Source organism: Podarcis cretensis (assembly GCF_951804945.1).
Source record: "Podarcis cretensis genome assembly, chromosome: 8".
NCBI classification, from domain to species: Eukaryota; Metazoa; Chordata; class Lepidosauria; order Squamata; family Lacertidae; genus Podarcis; species Podarcis cretensis.
This window is the reverse complement of record NC_137177.1, coordinates 20,343,885-20,370,786: the sequence shown is the minus strand read 5'-3', so window position 1 is coordinate 20,370,786 and position 26,902 is coordinate 20,343,885. Positions and strand designations below refer to the sequence as shown.

At 45.5% G+C, this 26,902-nt stretch overlaps 1 protein-coding gene across 4 annotated transcripts; it reads right to left on the bottom strand.

The window, feature by feature from the left end:
* Positions 1 to 1,239: 1,239 nt before the first annotated feature.
* On the bottom strand, positions 1,240 to 18,499 carry LOC307221708 (uncharacterized protein). Of its 4 annotated transcripts, none has more exons than XM_079986483.1 (10): positions 18,259 to 18,499; positions 15,275 to 15,332; positions 12,217 to 12,291; positions 7,800 to 7,871; positions 6,833 to 6,907; positions 6,652 to 6,699; positions 5,825 to 5,866; positions 4,015 to 4,089; positions 2,944 to 2,989; positions 1,240 to 1,581 (listed from the first exon to the last, which is right to left on the bottom strand). In XM_079986483.1, exons 1-10 carry the CDS (start codon positions 18,304 to 18,306, stop codon positions 1,557 to 1,559), a joined length of 564 nt encoding a protein of 187 aa, XP_079842609.1. In that variant the 5' UTR covers positions 18,307 to 18,499; the 3' UTR covers positions 1,240 to 1,556. The 4 variants fall into 4 exon arrangements, with proteins under 4 accessions (XP_079842609.1, XP_079842608.1, XP_079842607.1 ...); XM_079986482.1 differs by having other exon boundaries at positions 6,833 to 6,910; positions 18,259 to 18,498; XM_079986481.1 differs by having other exon boundaries at positions 7,800 to 7,874; positions 18,259 to 18,493.
* Positions 18,500 to 26,902: the final 8,403 nt, after the last annotated feature.

The following is a 26,902-nucleotide window of genomic DNA, read 5'->3' as shown; positions in this document are numbered from 1 at the left end:
GATCAACCCACTGGGTGATATTGGGCTAGTAGCTGTCTCTCAGCCTCATCTGCTTTACATAGTTCTTATGAGAATGATCTAGATGCCACCTAGAGCTCTGGGGAGGATAGAAATGCAGTAATAATGGAAGCGAATAAATAATAAAAGTAAGTGATTAAGAAAGCAAACACAAGCAGCAGCATATTTTATCATATGTGGTGGAACTGTAAAGTGATAAAGGAATTCTGGGAAATTATATAGAATGAACTGGGGGGGGGATGTTTAAAATAACTTTTGTTAAAAAGCCAGAAGCCTTTTTGTTAGGAATTATAGGTGCAGAGATACTGGAGGAACTAAAAAGACTGTTTATGTACGCTACAACAACCACAAGGATGATTCTTGCCCAGAGTTGGAAAGTCAACAAGATATCTACTAGGGCGGACTGGCAGATGAAATTATTGGACTATGCAGAGATGGCAAGATTAACTGGGGAAATCAGAAATCAGGAGAATCAAGATTTCAATAAGGAATGGAACAAATTTATATTGCATTTGAAAGACCACTGTAAACACTTGAACTCTTTGGCAGGCTTTAAATAACGCTTGCAATGATACAGAGATTTTGGATATAATGGAGGATGGTAAATTAGATGGACTTATAATGTACAGGGTTTTTTTTTTTTTTAAAAAAAAAAAGTTATTTAAAGAACCCATGGAGTGCAGGAGGGAAGTCTTGAGATTCAGAAGAATCATATGCAAATTTTAATACTTGTAATGATATTATTGTGCGAATCATTTTGTAAAATCAAATAAAATCTATTTAAAATAAACAATATCTCTCTCTCTCGCCAAAGAACAAAAAAAAAAAAAAAGCAGCAGCAATGTAATGTTGGTCTTTACAAAGCCAGGAAATTGGGTCCTCACAAGTAAATGGAGCCAGTTGCAACACCATGAATATTTTGCTGACAGTTCATGGCACCGGGGGCAGCAATATCCCTCTGGCATGATGACTTCTCTTAGAACATGACTGCATATAACACGCCAGCGAAAGCATGAAATCAAATATAGCCAGCAAACGTAGAAAAAACAAGCCACGCCAAAAATTTATTGCAAGTACAGAATTTGAGACTTCTTGGCGCAGATGGAGGACCGTAGGGTTTTTCTTGGCCTGGAGTGTTGACAGTCAGGCCCTTAGATCCAGGCAGCATCTCCCTCCCCGGCCTCAGGACGCACAAGGGAAAGAACAAAGAATTCACAAATGTTCTTGTTCTACAGCGAGGCTGGTTTAATGTAATGAAAACACAACTTTTGTTGCAGTTGTAACACGAGAAAAGGCAATGCTTCTTGTAGGCCAAGAAAAATGGACGGAGGTTGTGGGAGCAAGTGGAGGACAAACCAGGATGTGTCAGGCAGAGGATGGATGGATTTGGGGTGAGGGAGCTAAGGGAGTGCTCCCCTATTGGGGGATAACAGGTTACATTACGATCTGTCAAAGCAGATCTGTCAATCAAAGCAGCCCCACCCACCCCACCCTGCTCCTCCCAATCAGTGCAGTCCTCCAGAGGATAGGAGATGCCTTCAGGCTGGTGTCACGTCGTAGTTCCTGTAAAGAAAGGAAACAGGGATCAGGGCAAGGAATATGAGAATACACGTTAGGCTCCTTGGGGTGATCTATTTACTAAGTATTCATCCTGATTCTCTTGCACAAAGCATACACAGAGGTTCAGGCACTTTCAAGCAGTAATTTCATTGAACATGCCTCCTGATTTGTTTACAGGGAGAGGAGGGCAACCAAAATGGTCAAAGGCCTGGAAACGATGCCTTATGAGGAACGACTAAGGGAGCTGGGCATGTTTAGCCTGGAGAAGAGGAGGTTAAGGGGTGATATGATAGCCATGTTCAAATATATAAAAGGATGTCACATAGAGGAGGGAGAAAGGTTGTTTTCTGCTGCTCCAGAGAAGCGGACACGGAGCAATGGTTCCAAACTACAAGAAAGAAGATTCCACCTAAACACTAGGAAGAACTTCCTGACAGTAAGAGCTGTTCGACAGTGGAATTTGCTGCCAAGGAGTGTGGTGGAGTCTCCTTCTTTGGAGGTCTTTAAGCAGAGGCTTGGCAACCATATGTCAGGAGTGCTCTGATGGTGTTTCCTGCTTGGCAGGGGGTTGGACTTGATGGCCCTTGTGGTCTCTTCTAACTCTATGATTCTATGATTCTATGAGATGGCATTGGCTATTTAACGAGCTTTTGTTCTGATCTGTGTGCAGCAATGTTAGATAATGTTGCGCCCATTGGTTATGGGTGTCCATTGGGACTGGGGGAGCAGAAAGCAGGGAGTCCAACTTTAGGTTGCCCCACAGCTAATGACAGGCCAAGCCAACTCATTCTAGAATTAATGGAGACCAAGGGCTTGTCTTTTCTGCAAAATCCACACACAATCTAGATCGATTGCGGATTTCTTTGCGCTTCTTGAGAAACTGCTTTCATTCTGAAAATAAAAGCTTGTTGCAGACTGATTTTTCACTTCCTGTTCATTTAAAAAAACAGATGCAGATGGTTCCAGCAATGGGGAGATGGGTGTCTCTCCCCCCCCCCCCCCCCGACCAATGACAGTGTTGGTGGACCAGAGTGAACATGATGACAATCACCAGTTTCTTCTTTTTTCACCTGGGGTATGGGCAGGGAGAAAAGGCTTGGATAACCTAATGAAGGGGAGAGTTTTCAAATGCATATCAAGTAGCCACAACCACTCTTGTAGATCTAGAATCAAACTAGATAAATATAAGATTAGTGTGTAGGCAGCCCCAAAGTTCCAGTATGCATTTTGATCCCTCCCACAAATAGTGACACCTTAATTACAAATATGTAGGCTGCATTCATATTCCAGCATCTGGACTTTCACAAGATGGAATTAAATAGAGATAAGGAAACAGGAATGGGTGGGTGGGAAGGCGTTGCTCACCTTGTCCGCTTCTTCCCTCTGCATCGAGATTTTCCATGTTTACCACCTGGAAGTGGAGAGAGAACAAACCGTTTTCTGAACTCTTCCTCCTAGAGTAAAGGCCCATTTTCTGAACCCAGCCCTTCAGCCTCCCCTCTCTAGCCCCCTCCTAAGATCCACTAGATCCTGCTGTCAGAAACAAAAGGCATACCATTAGAATGGGGGCGGGCAGGGCTGGAGGAAGCACAGTGCCTCTAAGCAGCTGTTGAGTGAAGGATTTGCTTTGAGTTTTGCAGATCCCAATTATCAATCGTGCACTTATTACTTAGGGCTTGTCCACACTTCAACTTCCCCCACCACTTTCCCCTCGGGAAACCTGCTCTTTACTGCTGAATCGAAGCAAACGTCCGTCAGGTTTTCTGTGGATTGATATTTGCTCCGATTCAGTGGTAAAGAGCAGGTTTTCCCACGGAAGGCAGCAGGGCGAACAGAAAACCACTTGGACCCATGTCTAGAAAGAATGGGACATGCAGAAAACTGTGTGGTCTTCTGCTTTCTAGGCTTGGGTGTGGATGAGCCCTTAATAAGATCTCAGATGAGGAGAGGAAAGATTATGTGAATAGGTAAAGGTAAAGGGACCCCTGACCATTAGGTCCAGTCGTGGCCGACTCTGGGGTTGTGGTGCTCATCTCGCTTTACTGGCCGAGGGAGCCGGCGTACAGCTTCCGGGTCATGTGGCCAGCATGACTAAGCTGCTTCTGGCGAACCAGAGCAGCGCACGGAAATGCCGTTTACCTTCCCGCTGGAGTGGTATCTATTTATCTACTTGCACTTTAACGTGCTTTCGAACTGCTAGGTTGGCAGGAGCAGGGACCGAGCAATGGGAGCTCACCCTGTCGCGGGGATTCGAACTGCCGACCTTCTGATCGGCAAGCCCTAGACTCTGTGGTTTAACCCACAGTGCCACCCGCGTCCCTTACGATTATGTGAATATCCAGGCACAATTACACTTCTACTTCTCCACTCTTTTGCCACCCACATTTAGGGAGAGAACTCAAAGCAGCTCCACTCATCCCAGTTGCTCATACTTACAGGTGAGAATGAGAATGCCAAGGATGAAGAGAATGGCAGCAGCTATCAAGCCCCCTTTGCGTAGGGAATAGTAATCTGCAAGAGTATGGAGAAAAGCAGACATTTAATGCAAGCCTGAAGTACACACTAAAGCTGTGTACAAATTAGCAGCTCAAAATACAGCAAGGTTGTTCTTTTTCTCAATTAGGATCAAAGCTGGTGGGGGGCAGGAAGGAACCAAAATATAGTACAACAGCAGTGCCCCCCCCCCCTGAAAAAGAAGTGCTGGAACTCACCATGGAATCCTCCCTAGTTCTACTGAGTTCCTGTGAGTTCCCCCTGAAAAAGCCATGTGCAACAGTGTACACACTCCTGTTTAATCTGCAGCCAGCACCTTTCCGATTCTTTTGGGAAATGGTGTACACACAATGTAAGCCAAAGTAGCAGTGGGAGTGCACTGGGCGTAAACAGGAATGGGTACATCGCCATTCCTTCACTCTATTTCCAGAGTTCAGAGATGAGTGTTGTTCCTTTAAGTAGCCAAAACTGCACTAGCCACAAACAAGAGGATCAAGGAGGTTTGGGAGAACCCCCAAGGTTTCCATAAATACAAAAAGAACGTAGGGGTGAGCAAACCCTAAACAGACCAGTGAAAACTGAGCATGCTCAGTGACCATGGAATGTTGGCTACAGCTGTGTGCAAACTATTCTTCTAAGGAAATTTCAAAGCACATTCTTTCCCTCAAAGAATTCTGGGCACCATAATTCACCTCTCACAGAGTTGCAGTTCCCAGCAACCCTTGACAAACTGGTACCCATAATTATCTGAGGCGCGGAAATGTACTTGAATGTGTTGCAAAGGTGTACTGTGTACACAACCAGATAATGGAATTTAAGAGAGCTCAAAGGAGAGAGACACCTCTTCCTATGGTGTACACCCCTATTTCTTTTGTCCCACTGTTTCCTCTGTTCAGATGAGTTGTGCAAGTTTTCCAAAGGTGAGAAAGTCTGCATTACCTCTCAATGGATGACAATAGTGAGATGAGTAAACATCTCAGGAGAAACCAACTTTCATTGAAAGCCCCTTTTAAGTATCTGAAAATGTATCTATTGTTATGAGTTTGATGGGGAGGAAGTAGGCTGTCTGCGAGATCCTTCTAACCCCTGGATTCAGCAAGTGTTAATATATAAGCCAGGCTGGCTTCCTGTGTTGGGGTGATCACCTGGGTGATGGGCCATTAAGAGAACAAAAGAAGGGGGCTCTTTGCGAGAAGACAAATGGGTGATATCAGAGATAGTTAGTTAGAAAGTTAGATACAGATAGGTAGCCGTGTTGGTCTGCCATAGTCAAAACAAAATAAAAAAATTCCTTCCAGTAGCACCTTAAAGACCAACTAAGTTAGTTCTTGGTATGAGCTTTCGTGTGCATGCACACTTCTTCAGATACACAGAAAGTTAGATAGTTAGACAGTTAGAAAGACAAAGCCTGAGTCTGGAGTTGAGTTTGCAGTGATGTAACCTCCCTCCAGTTTGTAAAGCAACAAACTGGAGGGAGGATCAGAGGGAAATGTTTCATTTCTGTTTAAATCGAAGGCTGTGGCCATAGGAGAAACAAGACCCTTCTGGGCTGTTAATGCTGTGAACCCTTCCAGTGTTGTATACATGTGTAAGCAAACCATATATGATAAAGACACCACAGTTTCTGCTGTGCATCATTCCCAAAAGGAAACACAAGTCCTGGATTAGCACCTGGAACCCCTAGAATCCCCACCGCTCGGAGATGGGGGTGGCATGCAACACAATGGTCTGTTTCCAGCTTGTTGAGACTCACCATAATGGAAAACATTCTCTTGGTAATCTACCTTCCAAACATCTGTTAAAAAAGAAGGAATGTGAGGTAGTTGAGAAACATGCCCAGCTTGCCACTATGAGGAAGAAGAGGTCATGTCTGATCCTCCTGCTACAGCAGAGGTGGGGAAACTCAGACCTATAGGCAAAATGTGCCCCTCCAAGCCCCTCAATCTGGCCCTCTTCTAGGCCACACCCCGTCCCGTCCCGCCCCTGCTCTGCACCCTGCATAAGTACTTTTGTCCGCTTCAGATTGTCTGTCCTTGAAATGTGATAATGTCTCTTGCTTGCCTGGTGGAAGGATGGAGAAAAGTGTTTGCAGTGCATGAGGAAATCTCTAGCTTTTGTGTGGCTGAGCTATAGCCTTCTGTACGGAAGTGAGAGTCACACCCGTGACAGTCCACTTTTGCTTCTGGCCCCACCCACTCTTAACTCCAGCCCTGCCCACCGCTGGCCTGCAGTTCCTTGAAGGCATTGGTTTCATCTTGGCAAAATCCCTGATATTTGCAGAAGTTTGTGTACTTAAAAATTATATTCCTGTAATATGGGGATTAATGGCAGGAGAGCAGAATGAGGGGACTGCTCAAGCAGCAAATACTGGCAAAGGGCACCTTCCTGAACCACTGGCCATAGCCTTTGGTTGGGGGACAGAACTGTGTGTGCCACATAGCCTGTCCTGCACCCTCATAATTATCCTGCTGCCCTCACTTAAAGGACACTATTCTGTTGTTGGTGTTGAATTAAGGTTCATCTTCCAGTCCCTCAACTTCTGTACACGGAACATGGATTTGTCTTTTGCCTTCTACATACCTGTTCTCCTCCTCTGGTCTACAGATGGCTGCTGAGCTTGAGTAACTTCTGGAAAAGAAAACGCAGAAGGAGACAGGTGAGCTGGTTCCATTCTTTTGGATGTGGCAAAGCAAACTCTTTCTGATTGTTCCCTCTCTCTGCCCACCTCCCCTCATGGGTGGTCCATGGTTCTTATGCTCACCTGTAGCACTGGTGAAGCTCACACTGCTAGGGGCGATGCCTTTAGTTGTCTCCACTTCAGCTACAGATGTCTCTTCTACTGCATATTAAGAAAAGAGTGTTACATTGGAGCTAGGATGAAATCCCCTTGTAGATAATTTCAGTCTCCTGGCCCTACAACTTTCCTGCCAGTTCTGATGTTGCTAGCTTCCTCATGAGACCAGTCTGGCAATGGCTCGCTGGGGGTGGGTCATGAAGAACCAAAAGGCTGATAATGGCCTGGTTTGTTTGATAATGGTGAGACATTGGCAAAACATAAGACCCTTTGCCCAGCAGCTTTTGGGGGTAAATGGTCACCCTACCCCAAAAGCTATTGGGAAGAATGTTTTATGCCTTATTCGATGGGCTTGAGGAACTGAGGTTGCCAGGGGCAGGTTGGGAATGTTGTTTGAACTGTTGGGAGAATTCTGCCCCATCCATGGAGAATTGTCAAGTTGGAAGGGACCCAAAGGTCCCTAAGATTTTTCCTTCCTGCTTTCAAGCAAGTTGTTTATTGAGCATTCATCCTGGTTTCACTACTGGGAGATTAGACGGGGTGTTGGGTATTTAGTGACCATTCATTCTGATTTGTTTGCAGGGAGGTTTTGTGAGCTTGTTTTGTGAGCACCACAGCACAACTAATAAATTGGAATGGTGTGTGAATGCTTCAGTATAAATCTACCTTTATTGCACTATTTTTTTGCAACAGTGATATGCTGCAGAACACAACTGCAAAAAAGAAAAACCCACTCCAGTCTGGAGAAGCCCTATGTATTTCCATATATATATATACACACAGTCATCCTTCATGCCAATAGGGAGGAATTAAACATCCTTTTAAATTTGACAATATTTGCAGGTAGACGTTCTGGTCTTGTCTTATTTATCTTGCACAAATATCCATGGAATTATGGAAGGATTCCAACCCAAGGAAGTTCTCAGCCACATACCTCCTAGTGATGCATTCTCTCGTTGCTGGAAATTCAGAGGGCTTGTCGTCATACTTTCAGCCTCTGGCTCCTCTGCTATAGAAGACCAGGATATAGAGAAGAAATGTTGGGTTAGAAAGATCTACAAGTCCTCTCCCTTGAGTGCTACACTGCTACTACCGATTGCAGGTGGCCAGCTGTCAACATGGAGGGCAGAACTCCTGTGTTTTTATAAAAACAAATTGAAGCTGGTGGTTTTCACACACATCCCATTTATGCCTCTGGCCAAACAAGTTCTGCAGACTTTAATAGTGTTTCAAGAACCTTCCAAAAACCGCCGGGCCCACAGCGACAATGGGATGGGCGAATATGTTCAGTTCTCCCACATTTCCACAATACCTTGCAATTTGTTTTCTGCATGAATCCCAGGCTTCGGTTATGGGAGAAGCAATATCTTCTTGGGGTGTAAATGCCATGATCCCCTCCATCATAGGCTCAGGTTGTCAATATGTGTAAATAAACCATGTCTTCTAAAGACTGTCCCTCATTTTAAGGAAACCAGTTGGGGTTGCGTGCAACAATAAATACGTTGTTATAAATTAGGTATGTTTTGCAAGTTGCGAGTCCACAGTAAGAATCAACAAGCAGCCGTAACAAAGTTGACAAGCAATTGAAACAAAATGTACCAAGGTATTTTCCTCTTGAAGTGCAAATCAGTTATGCAACCAAGACTTGTAACATTCCAAATTTCACTTTCTTTACATGTAAACAAAACCCACAAAGCTTTAGGAGGATGGGGAAACATTGTAAATTGCATTTGGTATATATGCAAGGTAATGAAATGATAAAAGCAAGTATAAGCAATAAAATTAATTCTAACCAAACTGGTCAACAACAAATTTGTTGTCTGTGTTTTTTCAGTTGATTTAGGACGAATCTGATGCGCTGAATCCAAAAATCACATTGGTTTTGCTCAATCAGGTCAAGTTTTTGAGCTATGGCCGCATGTCTTTTTTTACGTTTTTGTTCACATGTACGCTTGTGTGGAGCATTTTAGAAGAAGTTGGTGGGGGTAAAATGCCATGTCAAATAATTGTTTTGATTGGAAATGATTATTTTAATGAGAAGAAGTATTCAGGTCCGATAGTTCTGGGTGATTATGTCAAAAAGGGATCAGTTTGAAGTCATAAAACCTCGAAATCTTCCATAAATTGATGCAGCAAAGCATAAAGTTGGGGGATCAAAACTAAGTTAATGGGGCAGCCACCCCACGAAGTGTATAGGAAACTCCACCCATGCATGCGCCAACTTATGACTAATTTGTACCTAGTTTTGTTTTGCAGGTGAATGAGATGACTTCGGCCAGAAGATCGTGCAGAAATAAGCCCGACATGTTCTGCTACATATGTGGAGAATACACCATTACTCCTAATAGGAAACCAGTCACAAGTTTCATAAGGCGTGCTTACCATGCTTATTTTGGTATTAAACTTGGTGACCAGGATAAAGCTTGGGCGCCACACATGGTGTGCAAGGCATGCACCAAGACTCTACGTGGGTGGACCAATGGCAAGAGGAGTCTGAACTTTGGAATTCCCATGGTTTGGAGGGAGCCGACAAACCATGTCACTGACTGCTACTTCTGTGCTGTTGATGTGACTGGGATCAACAGAAAGAACCGGAGCACCCTCAAGTATCCTGATCTTCAATCAGCACGTTGTCCTGTAGCTCATTGTGATGAAATTCCAGTGCCTATCTTCAGAGAACTTCCTGACATTAGTGACAAAGATGCCTCCAGTGTTGAAGAACATGAAGAAGAAGAAGTGGTTCTTGAAGATGATGCTCCACATCCATTTTCCCAAAAGGAGTTGAATGATCTAGTTCGCGACCTCAGATTGTCAAAGGACTCTGCCGAACTGTTGGCATCCAGATTGAAGGAAAAAAACCTCCTCTCTGACAGTGCTCGCATCAGCTTCTTCCGCAACAGGCATCAAGAGTACCTCCGTTTTTTCTCGGAAGAGAAGGACTTGGTGTACTGTGCAGATATTGCACAGCTTCTGCTCAACCTTGGAGTGCCACAGTACGAACCCAAAGATTGAAGACTGTTCATTGACAGCAGCAAGCGATCACTGAAATGTGTTCTGCTACACAACGGCAACCAGTTTGCCTCTATACCCCTGGCTCACTCGAGTACACTGAAGGAGAACTATGAAGCGGTGAAGTATGTGCTGGAGAAAATTGGTTATGATCAGCATAAGTGGTTTATTTGTGTTGACCTGAAGATGGTGAACTTTTTGTTGGGACAACAGTCTGGCTTCACCAAGTACCCATGTTTTCTGTGCATGTGGGATAATAGGGACAGTGCTCAGCATTACACTAAGAAGGACTGGCCTGTGCAGGAGGAATTGGTGCCTTGCAGAAAAAGGAACGTCATCAACGACCCTCTGGTGGACAGAGACAGAATACTTTTCCCACCGCAGCACATCAAGCTCGGCTTAATCAAGCAGTTCACCAAGGCTCTGGACAAGGATGGTGACTGCTTCACTTACTTGTGCCAGGCTTTTCCAGGATTGACCATGGAGAAGTTGAAAGCTGGCATATTTGACAGTCCTCAGATCCGTCAGCTCATCAGCGATCCAGAGTTCGGAAACTCAATGAACGAAATGGAACTGGAAGCGTGGAAGGCATTTGTTCTGGTAGTGAAGAACTTTCTTGGCAACAATAAGGCCAGAAACTACGCAGAACTTGGCAACAACATGCTGACTGCTTTCAGAAACCTGGGCTGCAACATGAGCGTCAAGATGCACTACCTATTTTCACATCTGGACCGGTTTCCTGAGAACCTGGGTTCAATGAGTGACGAGCAGGGGGAGAGATTCCATCAGGACATGAAAGAGATGGAGACCAGGTATCAGGGTCACTGGGACGCAGTCATGATGGCTGAAAACTGTTGGACTCTGAAGAGAGACCTCCCTGCCGCTGAGCATTCCAGGAGTACCAAGAAACGGAAGTTCAAGCCCTGAAGTCTGAAAAATGGTGAAGCAACATGCAATTTACGCGTACTTACCTTTATCAATGCCCACCATTCAGTTTACAGTAATCGATGTTTCTATCAGGTAATCAATATATGTTGTTGGAAAAACATTTTTTTCTCTTAAAAACATATTTAGGATGATATGTGTTGACAAAAATCAGCTGATAATGCAACAAAAATGTAATCGATTTTGTCACAAGATCTGATTTTTTTCAAATCAACATAACACAAAAACCTGACCTGATGGAGAGAAACGGATGCCATTTCCTGATTCAGCAGTGCAAAAATACCCTAAATCAGTTGTAGAAATCTAGACAACAATCAAAAAGAAAAAAAAATGTTGCCCAGTGAATCAGAAAAATCCAAATAGTCAATCATTTCAATACTTCGTAAAGCCATGGTATGTATTTGGGAACAGCAAGTTTTCCTTACAGTGCTCAGTAAAGGAGGTCAAGTTTCTTATTACTTACCATCTCCCCTTCCTGCCTTCAGCTCTAATATAAAGTATTAACTAACTTAACCCTTGAAACGAACACCTACACTTCCTCCTTATCTATTTATCTATGCTTTTATATGATAGGACTGTAATGGCTGGTAATAAATGTAATAGAAGAAGAAGAGGAGGAGGAGGAGGAGGAGGAGGAGGAGGTCCTTCTCAGAAGACTATTTAGTCAAGAGTCTAAAATTACAACACTGCACCATTGTTGGTTGCATTTATTTATTTATTTATTTATTTATTTTAATAACATGAAAAGCAGCTTTGGGAGAGGGGAATTTAGAATGGAGAAGGAGCTTCGGAAGGGAGCCTTTAACCCTTGCCCTGCCTGCTATTTTTCTCTGTTCAAAGTCACACATACTACATTAGCTTTATTTCCCTCCCAGGGGCAGGGGGTTCAAAACTGATACTGCTGACCTTTAACTAATAAAGAACTGCTTGTGAAGGGGCAGGCAGATGTTAGCAGCAAAGTGATTTGCTGTTTGTTTGGTTTTTTTTGGCTGCATTATGAATGCATCACCACGCCTTTTGGGAAGGTCCAGGTATGGCTAGTCATTTGCAGAACTGTAAAACTTACCTGTCCTATCCTATCAAACCTATCCACTCTTCAGGAAATCAGCCCTGAGTGCTTGCTGGAAGGACAGATCCTGAAGCTGAGGCTCCAATGCTTTGGCCACCTCATGAGAAGAGAAGACTCTCTGGAAAAGACCCAGATATTGGGAAGGATTGAGAGCACAAGGAGAAGGGGACGACAGAGGACGAGATGGTTGGACAGTGTTCTCGAAGCTACCAGCATGAGTTTGACCAAACTGCGGGAGGCAATGGAAGACAGGAGTGTCCAGCATGCTCTGGTCCAGGGGGTCACGAAGAGTCAGACACAACTAAATGACTAAACAAACAAAACTTACCTGTGGAAGGCAAAAAGGACTCAGTTGTGGTTCTATCACCATCTGCCTCCTGCCCCACAAGTGGGGATGAGGTACCTGAAACCAAAGCCACAAGCTCACATAAATATCCTTCTGAGCAAGCAGAGATAGCCTGATGATGTGTCAGCATAGCTAGGGAATCTGGGGCCCCTCCAGATGTTGTTCAATTCCAACTCCCATCATCCACAGTCAGCATGCTCAAAGGTCAGGGATGATGGGAGTTGGAGTCCAACCAACTGGCTGACATCAGTTTAAGCAAAATCTAAAATCTTAAGGGCCAAGGGCTGTGTTCAACAAAACAAAGACTGGTTTTCAGACTTCAAGTTTTTGATGACCGACCAAAAGGGAAATGCACAAATTTTTGTTTGAAAGTGCATGCTTCTCAGCAAAATCCAAACCCAAGATCCATTTCATTTGCTGGAATGAAAGCAAGAATGCAGTGGGTTGAAGTCCTTTCCGTGCATGAACAGCAAAATCTTTCTTTTGTACATGTTTATCCCAGACTTTCTTCAAGAAGCTCGCAGAAGTGGTGTCCCCCCCCCCCGCACTCCATTTTATCCTTGCAACAGCCCTGTGAGGTAGACTAAGTGACTGGCCCAATATCATCCAGCAGGCTTCTATGCTGAGATTTTTGTACATGATACTTGGCTGGAGAACTGCATTGCAAAATCAAGATAAATGTGAATTTTGAAAGATGGCTGGTTTTTGGTTCCCATATTGTTTCAGAAAATATGAATCAGTTAAGTTTGCCTTTAATTGCAAACTGAATCCAGATTCTCCCTGCTCCCTAGGCAGAAGCCAGCCACGGTCTGGATCCTCCAGGTGTTTTTCGGCAATGTTTTCAAGTCAGCCCACGCAATTGAACATGGCAAGGCATTACTATATCTCTCTGCTTTCCTCACCGCAAACACTTTGCAACGATAATAAATAAAGGCACTTGACTGGTTTCAAAATAGCATAAAGTAACATAAAGTAACAGCTACAAGATAAAACTTAAGAACTAAAACAGGGGTATCCAACATTTTTGGACTACAATCCCCATCAGCCAACATGGCCAGTGGTGGGCACTGATGGGAGATGTAATCCCAGATTTCAGATGGGCACCATATTGGTGTGTGAATGTTGAGGAAAGGTAGGAGAAGATATGTTGTTTAAATATTATCTCTCCTCACTCACGTTTGTGAGTAAGTAGCAGAGCATGTTCCCTTGCACATTGCTGGAAGCTAGCTGATGGATTTGTGAGAATCATTTGAGTTAAGCAATCCAGTCTGGTTTGTCCAGTCTGGATTGTTCCTGGTCAGTTTCCTCTTATGTTTCCCTCTTAAAACAATAATACAACAGTCTTCATTAAAGGTAACAGTAAAGTTTGCTTACATTCAGTTCACAGTATTGTCCTGAAGGCAGGCTTTATCTTGTAGTTACATTTACAGTTGTAGAGAAAAGAAGTCTGAGCTAGGCCTCAGACTTTCCACCTTGTGGCTTACATCCTTTGAAAGGATGAGCCACTTGCTGCTGGCTAAGAGCCAGCAGAAGATGGTAAAAGAGCAAAAGAGAAGCAAAGGAGCAAAACAGCCAAAAGAGGAAGATGGCTGCATGACTAGCCCTTTTATAGGGTCTGCCAGGGTCACACCCATCTACCTGGTCACACAGGTGTGACAGGAAGTCCTCCTGGCCGGAGCAACATTCTCCTGTGTGTCCATTCTGGGCAAACAGGAAATGTTGTATTTGACTGCTTCAGTTATGTTACACCCCACAATTGGCATTCCCTGAACTTTAATGATTTGTTCTCACACGTCATTTATTTAATAATAATAATAAATAAATTTTTATTTATATCCTGCCCTTCCCAGTTCAGAAAACTGGGCTCAGGGCAGCTAAAAACAAATTTAAAACACTTAATTGATGCAACAAAAAACAGCATAAAATACAGTATAAAACATGAATGACAATAAATTCAGAATTCAAAAATCAATTTGGGGGGGAATCCATCCAATAAACAATAGATGATCACCAGGGCTAGCTGGCTAAATGAGTCCTATTTGGGCCAGCGAGGAAACCATGGGAGAATTAGCTGTGGGATCCAGAGCGGGTAATCTTCATAAAAAGGGGAGGGGGAGGGAAGATTAGCTTTTGTTCTCCCTCACCCTGGATTACAGAACTCGAAAACCGCCAGGAGCACCGTCTGAGGAGGTCCTTCCAGAAGGATCAGTGCCTACTTCAAGGCCCAAACCTAGCTTGGAGCACCTTTATTGACACATTCAGATAATGGAAGCTAAGCTTAGAGGAAGTCGTCGCTCTTGGCAGTTCCCTTAAGCAGCTTGTTGCAATTTGCAGCGACTGAAAGCGCCCAAGCAGCTGGAGGGTCTGTTGCTCTGCCTCCGCAGCACATGCAGGAAGGGATGACTGGGCTGAGAAACAGTCGCCATGGCATTTCTGGATTCTTGGAAATGCCGGCATATGTTTTGCCTTATTTGAGGATAATTATTTTTAATTGGCAGGGGAAAATATTTCACAACAGTATTTCTTCGCTACGTTTGCCCAAATGTCCCAGTCATTTGTCTCCAAAAGATAGGGGTGGCACTAATGTTGAAATCTGCCAGCTGATGGGCAAAGTGGGAAAGGATGGCTTCCATATTCTAGGAGGCACTTGTGTCTCCAGACCAGGGGTAGGCAATGGGGTGCTCTGAAGGTGCTGATGGACCTCAGTTCCCATAAACCCCAACCAATGTAGGCAACGGGCAGAAATGATGAATTTGCTAAACCATAACTCCAGATGACTTGTGCATTTCTGCTAGGACAGCCTTCCCCAATCTGATGCCCTCCATATAATGTTGGACTACAGCTCCCTTCTTCTCTGGCCATACTAGTTGGGGATGGTGGGAACTGTAGTTCAAAACGCCTAGAGGACACTAGGTACTAAGGTGGAAAGGTTGCAGTTCATAGAGAACTTTGGGGGTGTGAACTCACAACTGGTTAATGTCACAGAGGCAGAAGTTGGAATGCACACCTGGACTAATACACTGAAGAGGGAGAATCTTACCTTGAGCATCTACAGGACCACTGAGGCTCACACAGATAAGCAGCAGAAAGACAAAGAGCTGGAAAAGACAGACACAAATTCAGCCATCATGACCCTAGTTCAGATTGTGTCCCATAGCGCCAACACTGAATGCTCTGAGTAGCAACTACTTCTCCACTGTGTGAACCAAAATAGTCACAGCTGGAACTGATGCACAGATCCCTCAGCCAACAAAACGCTGAATCAATTACCCTTACAGAGGCCAAGGAAACCATACCAGTGTTTGAGAGGCATGTGTCTGGGCACGTGTGTTCATTGCTCTTGTGGTGAGGCTTGATTGATGGACTGTAGAAGATTCAATGCTACTACTACTACTACTATGCATTTAGCATTCCAGTGAACCAGGATCTAATTCCATAAAAAGCACACAGCCTTCTCTAGATCTATTGCCATTTATTTTCATTATTTTCACTGTTGGCCATAGCTTCTTTAAGCCATAGAATCAGACTCAGGATTCTATCATTTCTCCAGCTTAAAATCAACTCCCACGTTATTTTTCATACAACAGAGATAATTACAGTGGTACATCGGGTTAAGTACTTAATTCGTTCCAGAGGTCCGTACTTAACCTGAAACTGTTCTTAACCTGAAGCACCACTTTAGCTAATGGGGCCTCCTGCTGCTGCTGCGCCACCGGAGCACCATTTCTGTTCTCATCCTGAAGCAAAGTTCTTAACCCGAGGTACTATTTCTGGGTTAGCGGAGTCTGTAACCTGAAGCGTATGTAACCTGAAGTGTATGTAACCCAAGGTACCACTGTATAGCAACCAACCTGGGGGAAAATGATACAACCCTGAGTGCTGCGGTGGCTTAATAGGCAACTTATGCTGTGTACTCTCTATACCTATAAAATGCCTTTGGAAGATGTACTTTCCTTCAAGGAGTTTTGAGCATTGTAGTTGACCGTAGTCACAGAGTTGCAACTCCCAGCACCCCTTAGCAAACTACAGTGGCCAGAAATCTTTGAGGGCAAGAAGGTGCTTCAAACAGGCTTTAAAGGGAGAGTGTGTACACATTCATAATTTGACATTAGAATTGTCCCCACTAAGTTTCAGGCAGCAAGTTAGAACTGTTTTATTTCAGGAGGTTTTTGCACTATGAGAGCTGTTCTGATGCTTTCTCCCCCAACGCTTCTAATTTATGTTTTGAAGTTTGTAGACCTTACATTTTTATTCTGTATAACCTGCTTTGAGACCCAGATGAAGTGAAAAGCAGAGCATATGTTTCTTTAAACAAATAAATGCCATCTTGTGCGTGTTTAAAACTGATTTATTGTTATTTCTTTCCTCTGCTAATTTATATAGCACTTCATATTTCAAAGATACAGTGGTACCTCGGGTTACATACGCTTCAGGTTACATATGCTTCAGGTTATAGACTCCGCTAACCCAGAAATAGTGCTTCAGATTAAGAACTTTGCTTCAGGATGAGAACAGAAATCGTGCTCCGGTGGCACGGCGGCACCTGAAGTGGTGCTTCAGGTTAAGAACAGTTTCAGGTTAAGAACCGACCTCCAGAACGAATTAAATACTTAACCCGAGGTACCACTGTAATCGCTAAGCGGTTCACAAACGCCCACAAATATAAACGTCCATTACAAAAGATAGTTTTTTTAAAAAATAAAAAATCTCACATTTTAGACCAGCACTGATAACAATTAGATACATCAATATAAACGTTAGCAACTTTAGCAATATAAACTTTACCATATGGGCCCATGATAATGGCAATTTAGATCTCTCAGTAAAACAGCCACAGAGTATAGGGGAAATGTATTCTCCTGTAACAGCATAAACAAATTCAATTATCTCTCCCTCCTGCCCAATTTTTAAGATTTCACTGCAGCAGCACCAAATACAAATGAAATGTCCTGACCCAATTATTGAAAATAATTGATAAAAAGGCCTCAGGGAATAAAACAACAACACAAACACCACACCCAGAGAGAGAAAGAACCCTACATGTTGTCCACCACTGTTTTAGATTCAGAAGCTCTGCTGAGGTTTTGAGGCCTCTCAACATCCCGTCTGTGGAGCTGGAAATATACAGGCATTTCCCCTCCAACTGCCGAAGACCTTGTGGCTTGTGCTCCCACTGCTCCAAAGGATGAAAAAGCCATGATGCAGCCGTCTGAGGAGGCAGCTCTGAGCTGTCAGCCCGCCAACGTCCTACAGAGGAGCCTATTGGGAGTTTACCAAAAACCTAGCGGGGGGGGGGGGGCTCTCACTCCATCTGCGTCCCAAGCCTGGCTTGGGGTGTTTGTTTTTGAAGTCTCTCCTCCTGGATCCTTTCCAATCCACTGTAGTCCCAACATCACTGAAGCGGACAACCTTCCCCACTCTTTCAGCTTTGTCTCGGGGAAGCCTAATTCTTTTTTGTTGTTGTTTGTTTCTCTTCCGCAGTCACGCACGCACACATGCCAAAACTCCAAAAGTCTGATGCTTTCCGGCCAGTCTCAGACTTCTGCTTCTGAGAACCACAGCTTTGAAAGCCGGACATCCCTGGCCACACAGGCAGGCAGCTTGCTAACTATATAAGGCAAAGTCCGTAGAGCAAAGAAGTGTTTTTTTAAAAAAATAAACCCTTCCTGAGATGCAAACAAAGATGGAGTGAAAAAGGCAAACTGGTGAAAACTAGGAAAAGGTGTCCGCTTGCCTGTCTGGATTCTGGACTATAAATCCCAAGCCTTTCGCTGACCGTTGAGACCATCTCCCTTCCTCCCGACTCTTGTTTTTTTGCCATGTGGCTTTCATTTCCCCTGAGCCAGAGGGTCTGGTTCTCCTGGCAACTCCAACACCCCAAAGGGTTAATCCCTGGTAGGAATTTTTTTCTGGCCAGCAAATTGTTCCAGAGACAGGATGCAGGGGGAGAAAAGCTTCTTATGACAAAAAAGGGGGAGAGCTGGGTGGTCTATGCTGGAGAGTTGGAGGGGGGGAATCACTCACCTTCATGGCGGATGCTACAGTCCACCAGGCGTTCCGTTTGCCGGGCATCTGCAAGCAAGCGAAAGGCCCCAACAGTCATTTCCTCCTCTTGCCACTTCCTGGCCCTGGGGAGCGGTGTGAGTCATGGGCACGTGTTCCTACATTTCTGAGTGTGTGGGTATATATACGTCGAGTCCATCGGCGTGTGTGTGTGTGTGTGTTTCAAACTTTGATGGCGAACTCCCTTAGAAGTAACAGGCTCCTCTGTAAAATGACGACACGGTAACCGAACCCAGAGCAGCAAATGAGGAACGAAAGAAACCACAACCCAGACTTTTATTTTTATTTTTTTGTTCTGCACGGCTAGGAGAGCGGTGAGACAAAGGCCGTGGCTCCTTCACGGACATTAATTCACATAATTTGCCCAGAATATTGTGCCAACTTGGAGGGGCAGAACGTTTCAAAAAGGAACTTGAGAACATTGAGAACAGTTAGCCTGGCAGAGAAATTCTTAGGTTCTCTTTTTTGAAATGGGCGTGGGTCACTCATGGCAGGAAAAGTATAGAACGGTAACAAATTTCCCAGGTTTGGTCCCCGGCAACTTCTGGCAGAGCTAGGACTGGAGAGGCCCATGGCTGAAATCCTCTGTCAGTCAATGAAAGCAATACTGAGCAAGTTATGTATTGCTATAAGTTTGTAGGTGCAAATTCCTGATCAAGCTAGGGTTACAATTCAACTAAGGTCTGTTTGTTAAAACTGTGTGTCGGACTCATGTTAGAATCTAATCAAGATGTGCAGACCCTCCAAGTGTCCCTGTTTTCCAGGGACAGTCCTGGACTTACAGAAGCTGTCCTGGTTTCTGATTTTATCCTGGAATGTCCCACTTGAGAGGTCCCTATTTAATGTTGGAGGGTAAGCCGTTATGCAACCCCTGAATGAAGGAGATAATAACTATACAGTACAACCTTTAGAAGACATCTGAAGGCAGTCCTGTATAGGGAAGATTTTAAATGTTTAATGTTTTATTATGTTTTTATATGTGTACCATATTTTTCCGTGTATAAGACGCCCCCATGTATAAAACGACCCCTATTTTTGAGCCCAAAACTAAGAAATAATTAATTGCTACATTCCGTGTATAAGACGACCCCCCAATTTTAAACTTTAGAAATGTGGGGGAAATACAGTATGGTCTTATACACAGAAAAATACAGTATGTTGGAAGCTGCCCAGATTGGCTGGGGCAACCCAGTCAGATGGGTGACCTATTAATATTACTATTATTATTATTATTATATAAAAGGTAAAAGTAAAGGACCCTTGACCATTAAGTCCAGTCATGGACAACTCTGGGGTTGCGGTGCTCATCTCGCTTTACTGGCTGAGGGAGCTGGCGTTTGTCCGCAGACAGCTTCCGGGTCATGTGGCCAGCATGACTAAGCCGCTTCTCGCGAAACCAGAGCAGTGCACGGAGATGCTGTTTACTTTCCCACCGGAGTGGTACCTAATTATCTACTTGCACTTTGATGTGCTTTCGAACTGCTAGGTTGGCAGGAGCTGGGACCGAACAACGGGAGCTCACCCCATCACGGGGATTCGAACCACCGACCTTCTGATCGGCAAGCCCTAGGCTCTGTGGTTTAGACCACAGCACCACCAGTGTCCCTATTATTATTAAATAGGACATCCCTATTTTCACTGGAGAAATATCGGAGGGTATGGACCCATGTATATTAAGCTGTGCATCAGACACCTCTTATAGTCCTAGGGAATCATCATGTTTTAATAGCTAATTAAGTCAGGCTAATTTTCTTTTGAAGCGATTGCCTGGGGATGAGCCTTTAGGACAACACAAAGGATCAAGGGCAAATCTTATCTGCAAAGGAGTGTGTGCCCTCAACTGACAGTTGGCTTAAAAGACATTGCAAGTGTTTTAGTTTAGAGTTTTAGGATTGCAGTTAGGAGTTTGCAACAGAGTTAATAAGCAGAGGGTTGCAGAGAGCAATGTTTGAGAGCAACAGCCGAGGTCTGCTTAAGACCATGGCTGCTGTGGCAATGGGAGAAGCCAGAACCTCTTGAGGTGTTCATGCTGTGAACCCTGCCATCGTAGGCTCAAGTTGTTGTTGTTGTTTAGTCGTTTAGTCGTGTCCGACTCTTCATGACCCCATGGACAAGAACACGCCAGGCACTCCTGTCTTCCACTGCCTCCCACAGTTTGGTCAAACTCATGCTGGTAACCTCGAAAACACTATCCAACCATCTCGTCCTCTGTCGTCCCCTTCTCCTTCTGCCCCCCATCTTTCCCAACATCAGGGTCTTTTCCAGGGAGTCTTCTCTTCTCATGAGGTGGCCAAAGTATTGGAGCCTCAGCTTCACGATCTGTCCTTCTAGTGAGCATTCAGGGCTGATTTCCTTAAGAATGGATAGGTTTGATCTTCTTGCAGTCCATAGGACCCTCAAGAGTCTCCTCCAGCACCATAATTCAAAAGCATCAATTCTTCGGCAATCAGCCTTCTTTATGGTCCAGGTCACACTTCCATACATCACTACTGGGAAAACCATAGCTTTAACTCTACAGGTTAATTCTACAGGTTGTAGAAATGTGTAAATAAACCATATATCATAAAGACACTGCAGTCTCTGCTGTGACTCATTTCCCAAAACCTCACTACAGGTGTATTTGACAGAGGCAACCCTCAGTTTGGCAGCTAGCTGACACAACACAAACCCGGGCAACCTTCTGGTAGGCTGCCCTGATCCGACACCATGCAGTGACCTTCCCCAGGCTGCTCCAGTCCATGTGATCCGTGCGGTGTCTCTAGAGGAGCAGGAGACTGAAGACAACAAAGGTAGGAGGGGGGAGGGGCATGCAAGCAGGTTGCAGTGGGGAGCAAGCAGGTGAGAGAGGAAGGGGTCAGCAGCAAGGGGGGTGTGAATGACAGGGTCAGTGATTGATCACAGGGTCCAGGCCACCATCAAGAGCAGATGGGTTAGAAGTTCCCTTTAAAACAAAGCAGTGGAGACTGCTGTCCTGTCGCCACTGCAATTGTGAGCTGGGTTGGCTTTTGAGCACAGAATGGGAAAGGGCGCCATCTCGTGGGCAAAATAGCCCCCGGATTTATTTGCATCTGTGTGTCATCTATATACAGTATGTTGCAAACTGCCTTGGCAGTGTGTGTGCGTGTGCATGGGCGCAGCCAGGATTTTGTGGGAGGGGGCAGAACTTCAGTTAGTTATGTATTCTTATTGATTATTGGGGGCATATCTCTGCCCCCCCCCGCTACGCCCGTGTATGCGTGTTGCTGTTATATAGCTAAATGTGTGGGATACTAGTCTGCTAAATAACTAAATATAAATGAGGCACAGCATGTAGCGGCAGCTTTAAAAACAGGAAAGCAGGGCTGGGGTACCTGTTGCCCTCTCGTTGCTGCTGAGCCCCTAACTCCCTCCCAGCAACCCTACCCAGCAAAGCCAATAACCAGGGGTCATGGGAATTGTAGTCTAGCAACGCTTTTTCGGGCCACAATCCCGCCCTCCCTGCAATAAAGACTCCGGCACCCCATGAATCTGGTGTTGGCTGAAAAGAAGTAACCCAATAAACAAAGCTGTAAAGGCGGGGGGGGGGGGAGAGGCATAGATGCTCCTGCCCGAGGCTAGGAAAGAAGCGTGGGGGCGGAGGAGAGCAAAACAGGACATCTCAAATTTCCAGGCAGCGCCACGTGCTCCTCCGGGGCGACTGAAAGGCGAGGAGAAAATCTCAACCTCCGGCGCCCGTGCAGGTCGCCAAAGGCGTTGCGCTGGAAAAGGAGAGAGATTCCCGTCCTTGCAATGGGTTCAGAGCGCGGCTGGGAAGCCAGAACCCCTGTCGCAGGTTATAATCTCTCTCTCCCGCTTCCCCTCCTCTTTGTTCCAGGACTTTAAACAAGGGAATGTGGAAGCTGCATCACCGCAGCGCTCCCCCGTATCTGCGCGGGGAGCTCCAATGGCGCAGAAGAACTTTGCACGTATTGCTCCTCCTAGTCCCGGGACTTCCAGAAGAGGAGATCCACCCATCACCCGCTCTCCCAGTTCTAGGCTTTCTGATTGTCCCGGAGAAGGACCCTCTGCGGTGGGATTTCGGGCGAGGAGACGGCGGTCGAAAAAGGTCAGCGGGGGTGCCTTTTGCTCCAAGAAATCGGCACTCGCCCAGGTTGGTGCGTCTTGGCTGGGGAATCTTTTGGGATAGGATCCAAACCAGGGTTTCCAGCTGTTTTTGGACTACAACTCCCATCACCCGTAGCTAGCAGGACCAGAGGATGATGGGAATTGTAGTCCAAAAACAGGTGGCGACCCAAGTTTAGGAAGCCCTGATCCAATCGACAACTTCCCCCAAAGGATCATTGGAATTGTAGTTTGTGAGGGGTGCTGAGAGTTGTGAGGAAGAGAGTACTATTCTCTGCACACTCTGGGAATGGTAGCTGGGCAGGGGAGTGGAGGTGGGGACTGGGGTCTCCTCACAACTCTCAGGACCTGCCACAAACTACGGGGCCCAGGAATCTTTGGGGGAAGCCGGGAATGTTTAAAGTGGTATTTTAAAGTGTATAGTGCACAAGGGGCCAGAGAAAGAAATGACTTCATCTTCCAAGCCTGCCTTGAAACGGAGAAATGGACCCTCTTGGAAACTGGATTGATTTGAAAGTCTCTTGATGATGCAAATGGAAGGGAAACCTGGGCCCTCCAGATATTGCTGGAGTCCAATTCCCATCAATCCCAGACAGTGCAGACAATGGTCAGGAATTACGGGAGCACTCGCAGTGTTTATCAACCTGTGGGTCCCCAGATGTTGTTGGACTACAACTCCCATCATTCCTAGCCAGCATGACCAGTGGTCAGGCATGATGGGAGTTGTAGTCCAACAACATCTGGGGACCCACAGGTTGATCACCGAAAAGGCCACTGAAATTGGAGATGCCAAGGTCTGCCACTGATCACAGGCTCCCCTTTCCTCCCTAAATTGTTTCAGGTTTCATTGGGAGGTTCTGCTACTGTGCCCTGTTTCAAAATTTGCTTGCACTTTACCCGCACAAGCCCATTATCTAGCAACCAATGAGCAAGGGATGAAGCTAGATACAGTGGTACCTCTGGTTACGTACTTAATTCGTTCCGAAGGTCCGTTCTTAACCTGAAACTATTCTTAACCTGAAGCACCACTTTAGCTAATGGGACCTCCTGCTGCTGCCACGCCACCGGAGCACGATTTTTGTTCTCATCCTGAAGCAAAGTTCTTAATCTGAGGTACTATTTCTGGGTTAGCGGAGTCTGTAACCTGAAGCGTCTGTAACCTGAAGCGTCTGTAACCCAAGGTACCACTGCACCTGCCACATAGAGGATGAAGCAAGCTTGTTTTCTCCTGCTCTGGAGGGTAGGAATATCTTTCTGACAGTAAGAGCTTTTGACAGTGGAATGGTCTCCCTCAGAAGACTGTGGCCTCTCCTTTCTTGGAGTTTTTAAGCAGAGGTTGGATGACCATCTATCATGGATGCTTTAGAGAGCCAGTGTGGTGTAGTGGTTAAGAGCGGTAGTCTCGTAATCTGGTGAACTGGGTTCGATTCCCTGCTCCTCCACATGCAGCTGCTGGGTGACCTTGGGCTAGTCGCACTTCTCTGAAGTCTCTCAGCCCCACTCACCTCACAGAGTGTTTGTTGTGGGGGAGGAAGGGAACAGAGAATGTTAGCCGCTTTGAGACTCCTCCGGGTAGCGATAAAGCGGGATATCAAATCCAAACTCTTCTTCTTAGCTGTGATTTCTTCATTGCAGGGGGTTGGACTAGATGACTCCAAGGATCCCTTCCAATTCTACAATTATATTATTTAGAATTCTATATAAACACTGTGCAGGCTGATTAGAATGAAGTCTCCCTGATGTGTAACCTCTCCACAAACAAGTCAGAACAAATGCCCAATACGAACCAGGAATTGTATAATTTCTGTGTGAGCTTCGTGCAAGGAAATCAGGATGAATGCACAAGAAACAAAGCCCCGTAGCACATGAATTTGAGTGGATTAGCCATTTTCCCCATGCTGTTTTCCCACTAAAAATCTCTCCCCCTTTTGAAGGTATGGGTTCTTTTGCAGCAGATAGTGTTTGGAAGAGGGGGGAGCCCACAGTGGTTTGTGTTGATTATTCACAGGAAAGCAGTGGGGGGTGTGGTGTGATCCAGATTGGGTGCTTTTGCTATCGGAAGACACATGACAACTTCATAAGCACTTTAGTTAAAAGCACATTTAATAATACGATGGTGTTTAAGGCACCTCAGTGTGTTCTTATAAGGTTTTGAGTAACTCCCAACTTTTTTGGAGTTGTTCTGCCCTCTGGTGGCTAATAGTCAGAACAAATCTTTATTACAGCAAGGAAGACACTCCCCTCCTCCCCGAATCTGATCCCTGTTTCTGGACTCCTCTGGGGAGGGGTGGCCCATCCCATTTCTCCACCTGAGGTGAAACACTTGCACTTCCACCACCTGAGGCGAGTGCTTCACCCTACCTAATCGGTGGGCCGGCTCTGGGGAGTATAAATGCATTACGAGGGCACCTTTGATTGCTCTCTTTCCCTGATGTGGCAGAAGTTTCTGCAGCCCTTTCTGTATCAGCACCAGAGATCAGCAAGCCAGTGGGGCAGGAAGCATTTGGGGACACAGCAGGGGTGAAGACCTCAGGCCCAGGAGGTAGATGTGGCCCTCCAGGCCCCACTACCTGGCCCTCAGGATGCTCCCCAAGCCATACCCCTCACTGGCCCTGCTTAGGCCCCTCCTTGAGTGTTTTTACCTGGCTGGAATGTGCCCTTGAGCTCTCCCCATGCTTCTTGCTTGCCTGGATAGAAGGCAGAGAGTTGTGTGTTTGCGTACGGAAAGTTGCCTACTGTACAAAGGTGACATTTTAATCTGTTGCTCCGCCCCCCCCCCCTTTGCTGAATGGTCCCACGACTGGTTTCGAAAAAATGAAATGAAAATATGGTGCAAGGAAAACAAAAAGAACAGGCATAGCCAGTGTGAGAATAACCAAACAGCAGCACAGAACTGCAGTGTGCAGCAATGCACAGCAATGGGTAAATGCACTAAAAATGCATTGAGCGCAGGATTAACAGAAAGATGTATAAAAAACCCAGCAAGCAAATCAGAATGAATTTGTCTGGATGAATGAATGCTCGCTGAACAGGTCATCTGGCGACGCCATATGTGTGGCATCATTTTTTTAAAAAATCCAAAAATCGCCCACAAGAATCTGCCTGTTTCTTCTTACTTCTCCTTAAGCCTGGAACTTCTTCCCAGAAATGACACAGAGAGTCCTGCCTGTTTTCCTTCTTCCAAAACTCAGCTGAGCCGAAAAGGGGACATTGTGTACTTAGGGTAGCCAATTATGAGGATTTGAATCACCAGCCGCAAGGACAAAAGAGAGTGCCCATTTGCATAATATCTGCACGTGGTAATTTACATGCAAATATTTAACTTTAAGAAACAATGGCTGTGCTTTCAGGAGAAGCAGAGTGCATCTCGCCATAGCGGGGGGGGGGGGCACCAGGGGACGTTTCCACCTGCCTCTTTGGTCTGTTGACCAGGATGGGAAACTTCAAAGACCCTTCTGCTCCCCTTTGGGTGGTTCCTTATTTTTAAACTAGTCTTGGGCTTAAAGGTAAAGGTAAAGGTACCCCTGCCCGTACGGGCCAGTCTTGACAGACTCTGGGGTTGTGCGCCCATCTCACTTAAGAGGCCAGGGGCCAGCGCTGTCCGGAGACACTTCCGGGTCACGTGGCCAGCGTGACATCGCTGCTCTGGCGAGCCAGAGCCGCACACGGAAACGCTGTTTACCTTCCCGCTGGTAAGCGGTCCCTATTTATCTACTTGCACCCGGAGGTGCTTTCGAACTGCTAGGTTGGCAGGCGCTGGGACCGAGCAGCGGGAGCGCACCCCGCCGCAGGGATTCGAACCGCCGACCTTTCGATCGGCAAGTCCTAGGCGCTGAGGCTTTAACCCACAGCGCCACCTGCGTCTTGGGCTTGGCAGGCCTCAAATGGAGGAGATCTTCAAGCAAAGGACTGCCTCTAACAGCCCTCCAAAACGTTGCGAGAATGTCTAGTAGGATTAGTGTTGGTTTCAGCTGAACATAAAATTGGGGAAAGTTTGGGTCATAGTGATTTGGCTGAGGGCTTTGCTTCCAAGAAGGCTCAAAAAAGTTCATTTCATTAAATAGGGAACTAGAGAATTTACAGTGGTACCTCGGGTAAAGTACTTAATTTGTTCGGGAGGTCCGTTCTTAACCTGAAACTGTTCTTAACCTGAAGCACCACTTTAGCTAATGGGGCCTCCCGCTGCCGCCATGCCACCGGAGCACGATTTCTGTTCTCATCCTGAAGCAAAGTTCTTAACCCGAGGTACTATTTCTCGGTTAGCGGAGTCTGTAACCTGAAGCATCTGTAACCTGAAGCGTATGTAACCCAAGATACAACTGTACTCGTATAGGATTAATCACTATGGCAATTTTTATCAGTGAACTGGTTATCACCAACTCACCATATGCTCCACCTACTAATATGATTTTTAAAGAGGTTTGGATTTTTTGGGGGGGCTGTTTCTGTTTATGTACGAGTACCACATGTGAAGGTCACAGCTTGCTTCTTTTTGTGACTTGCA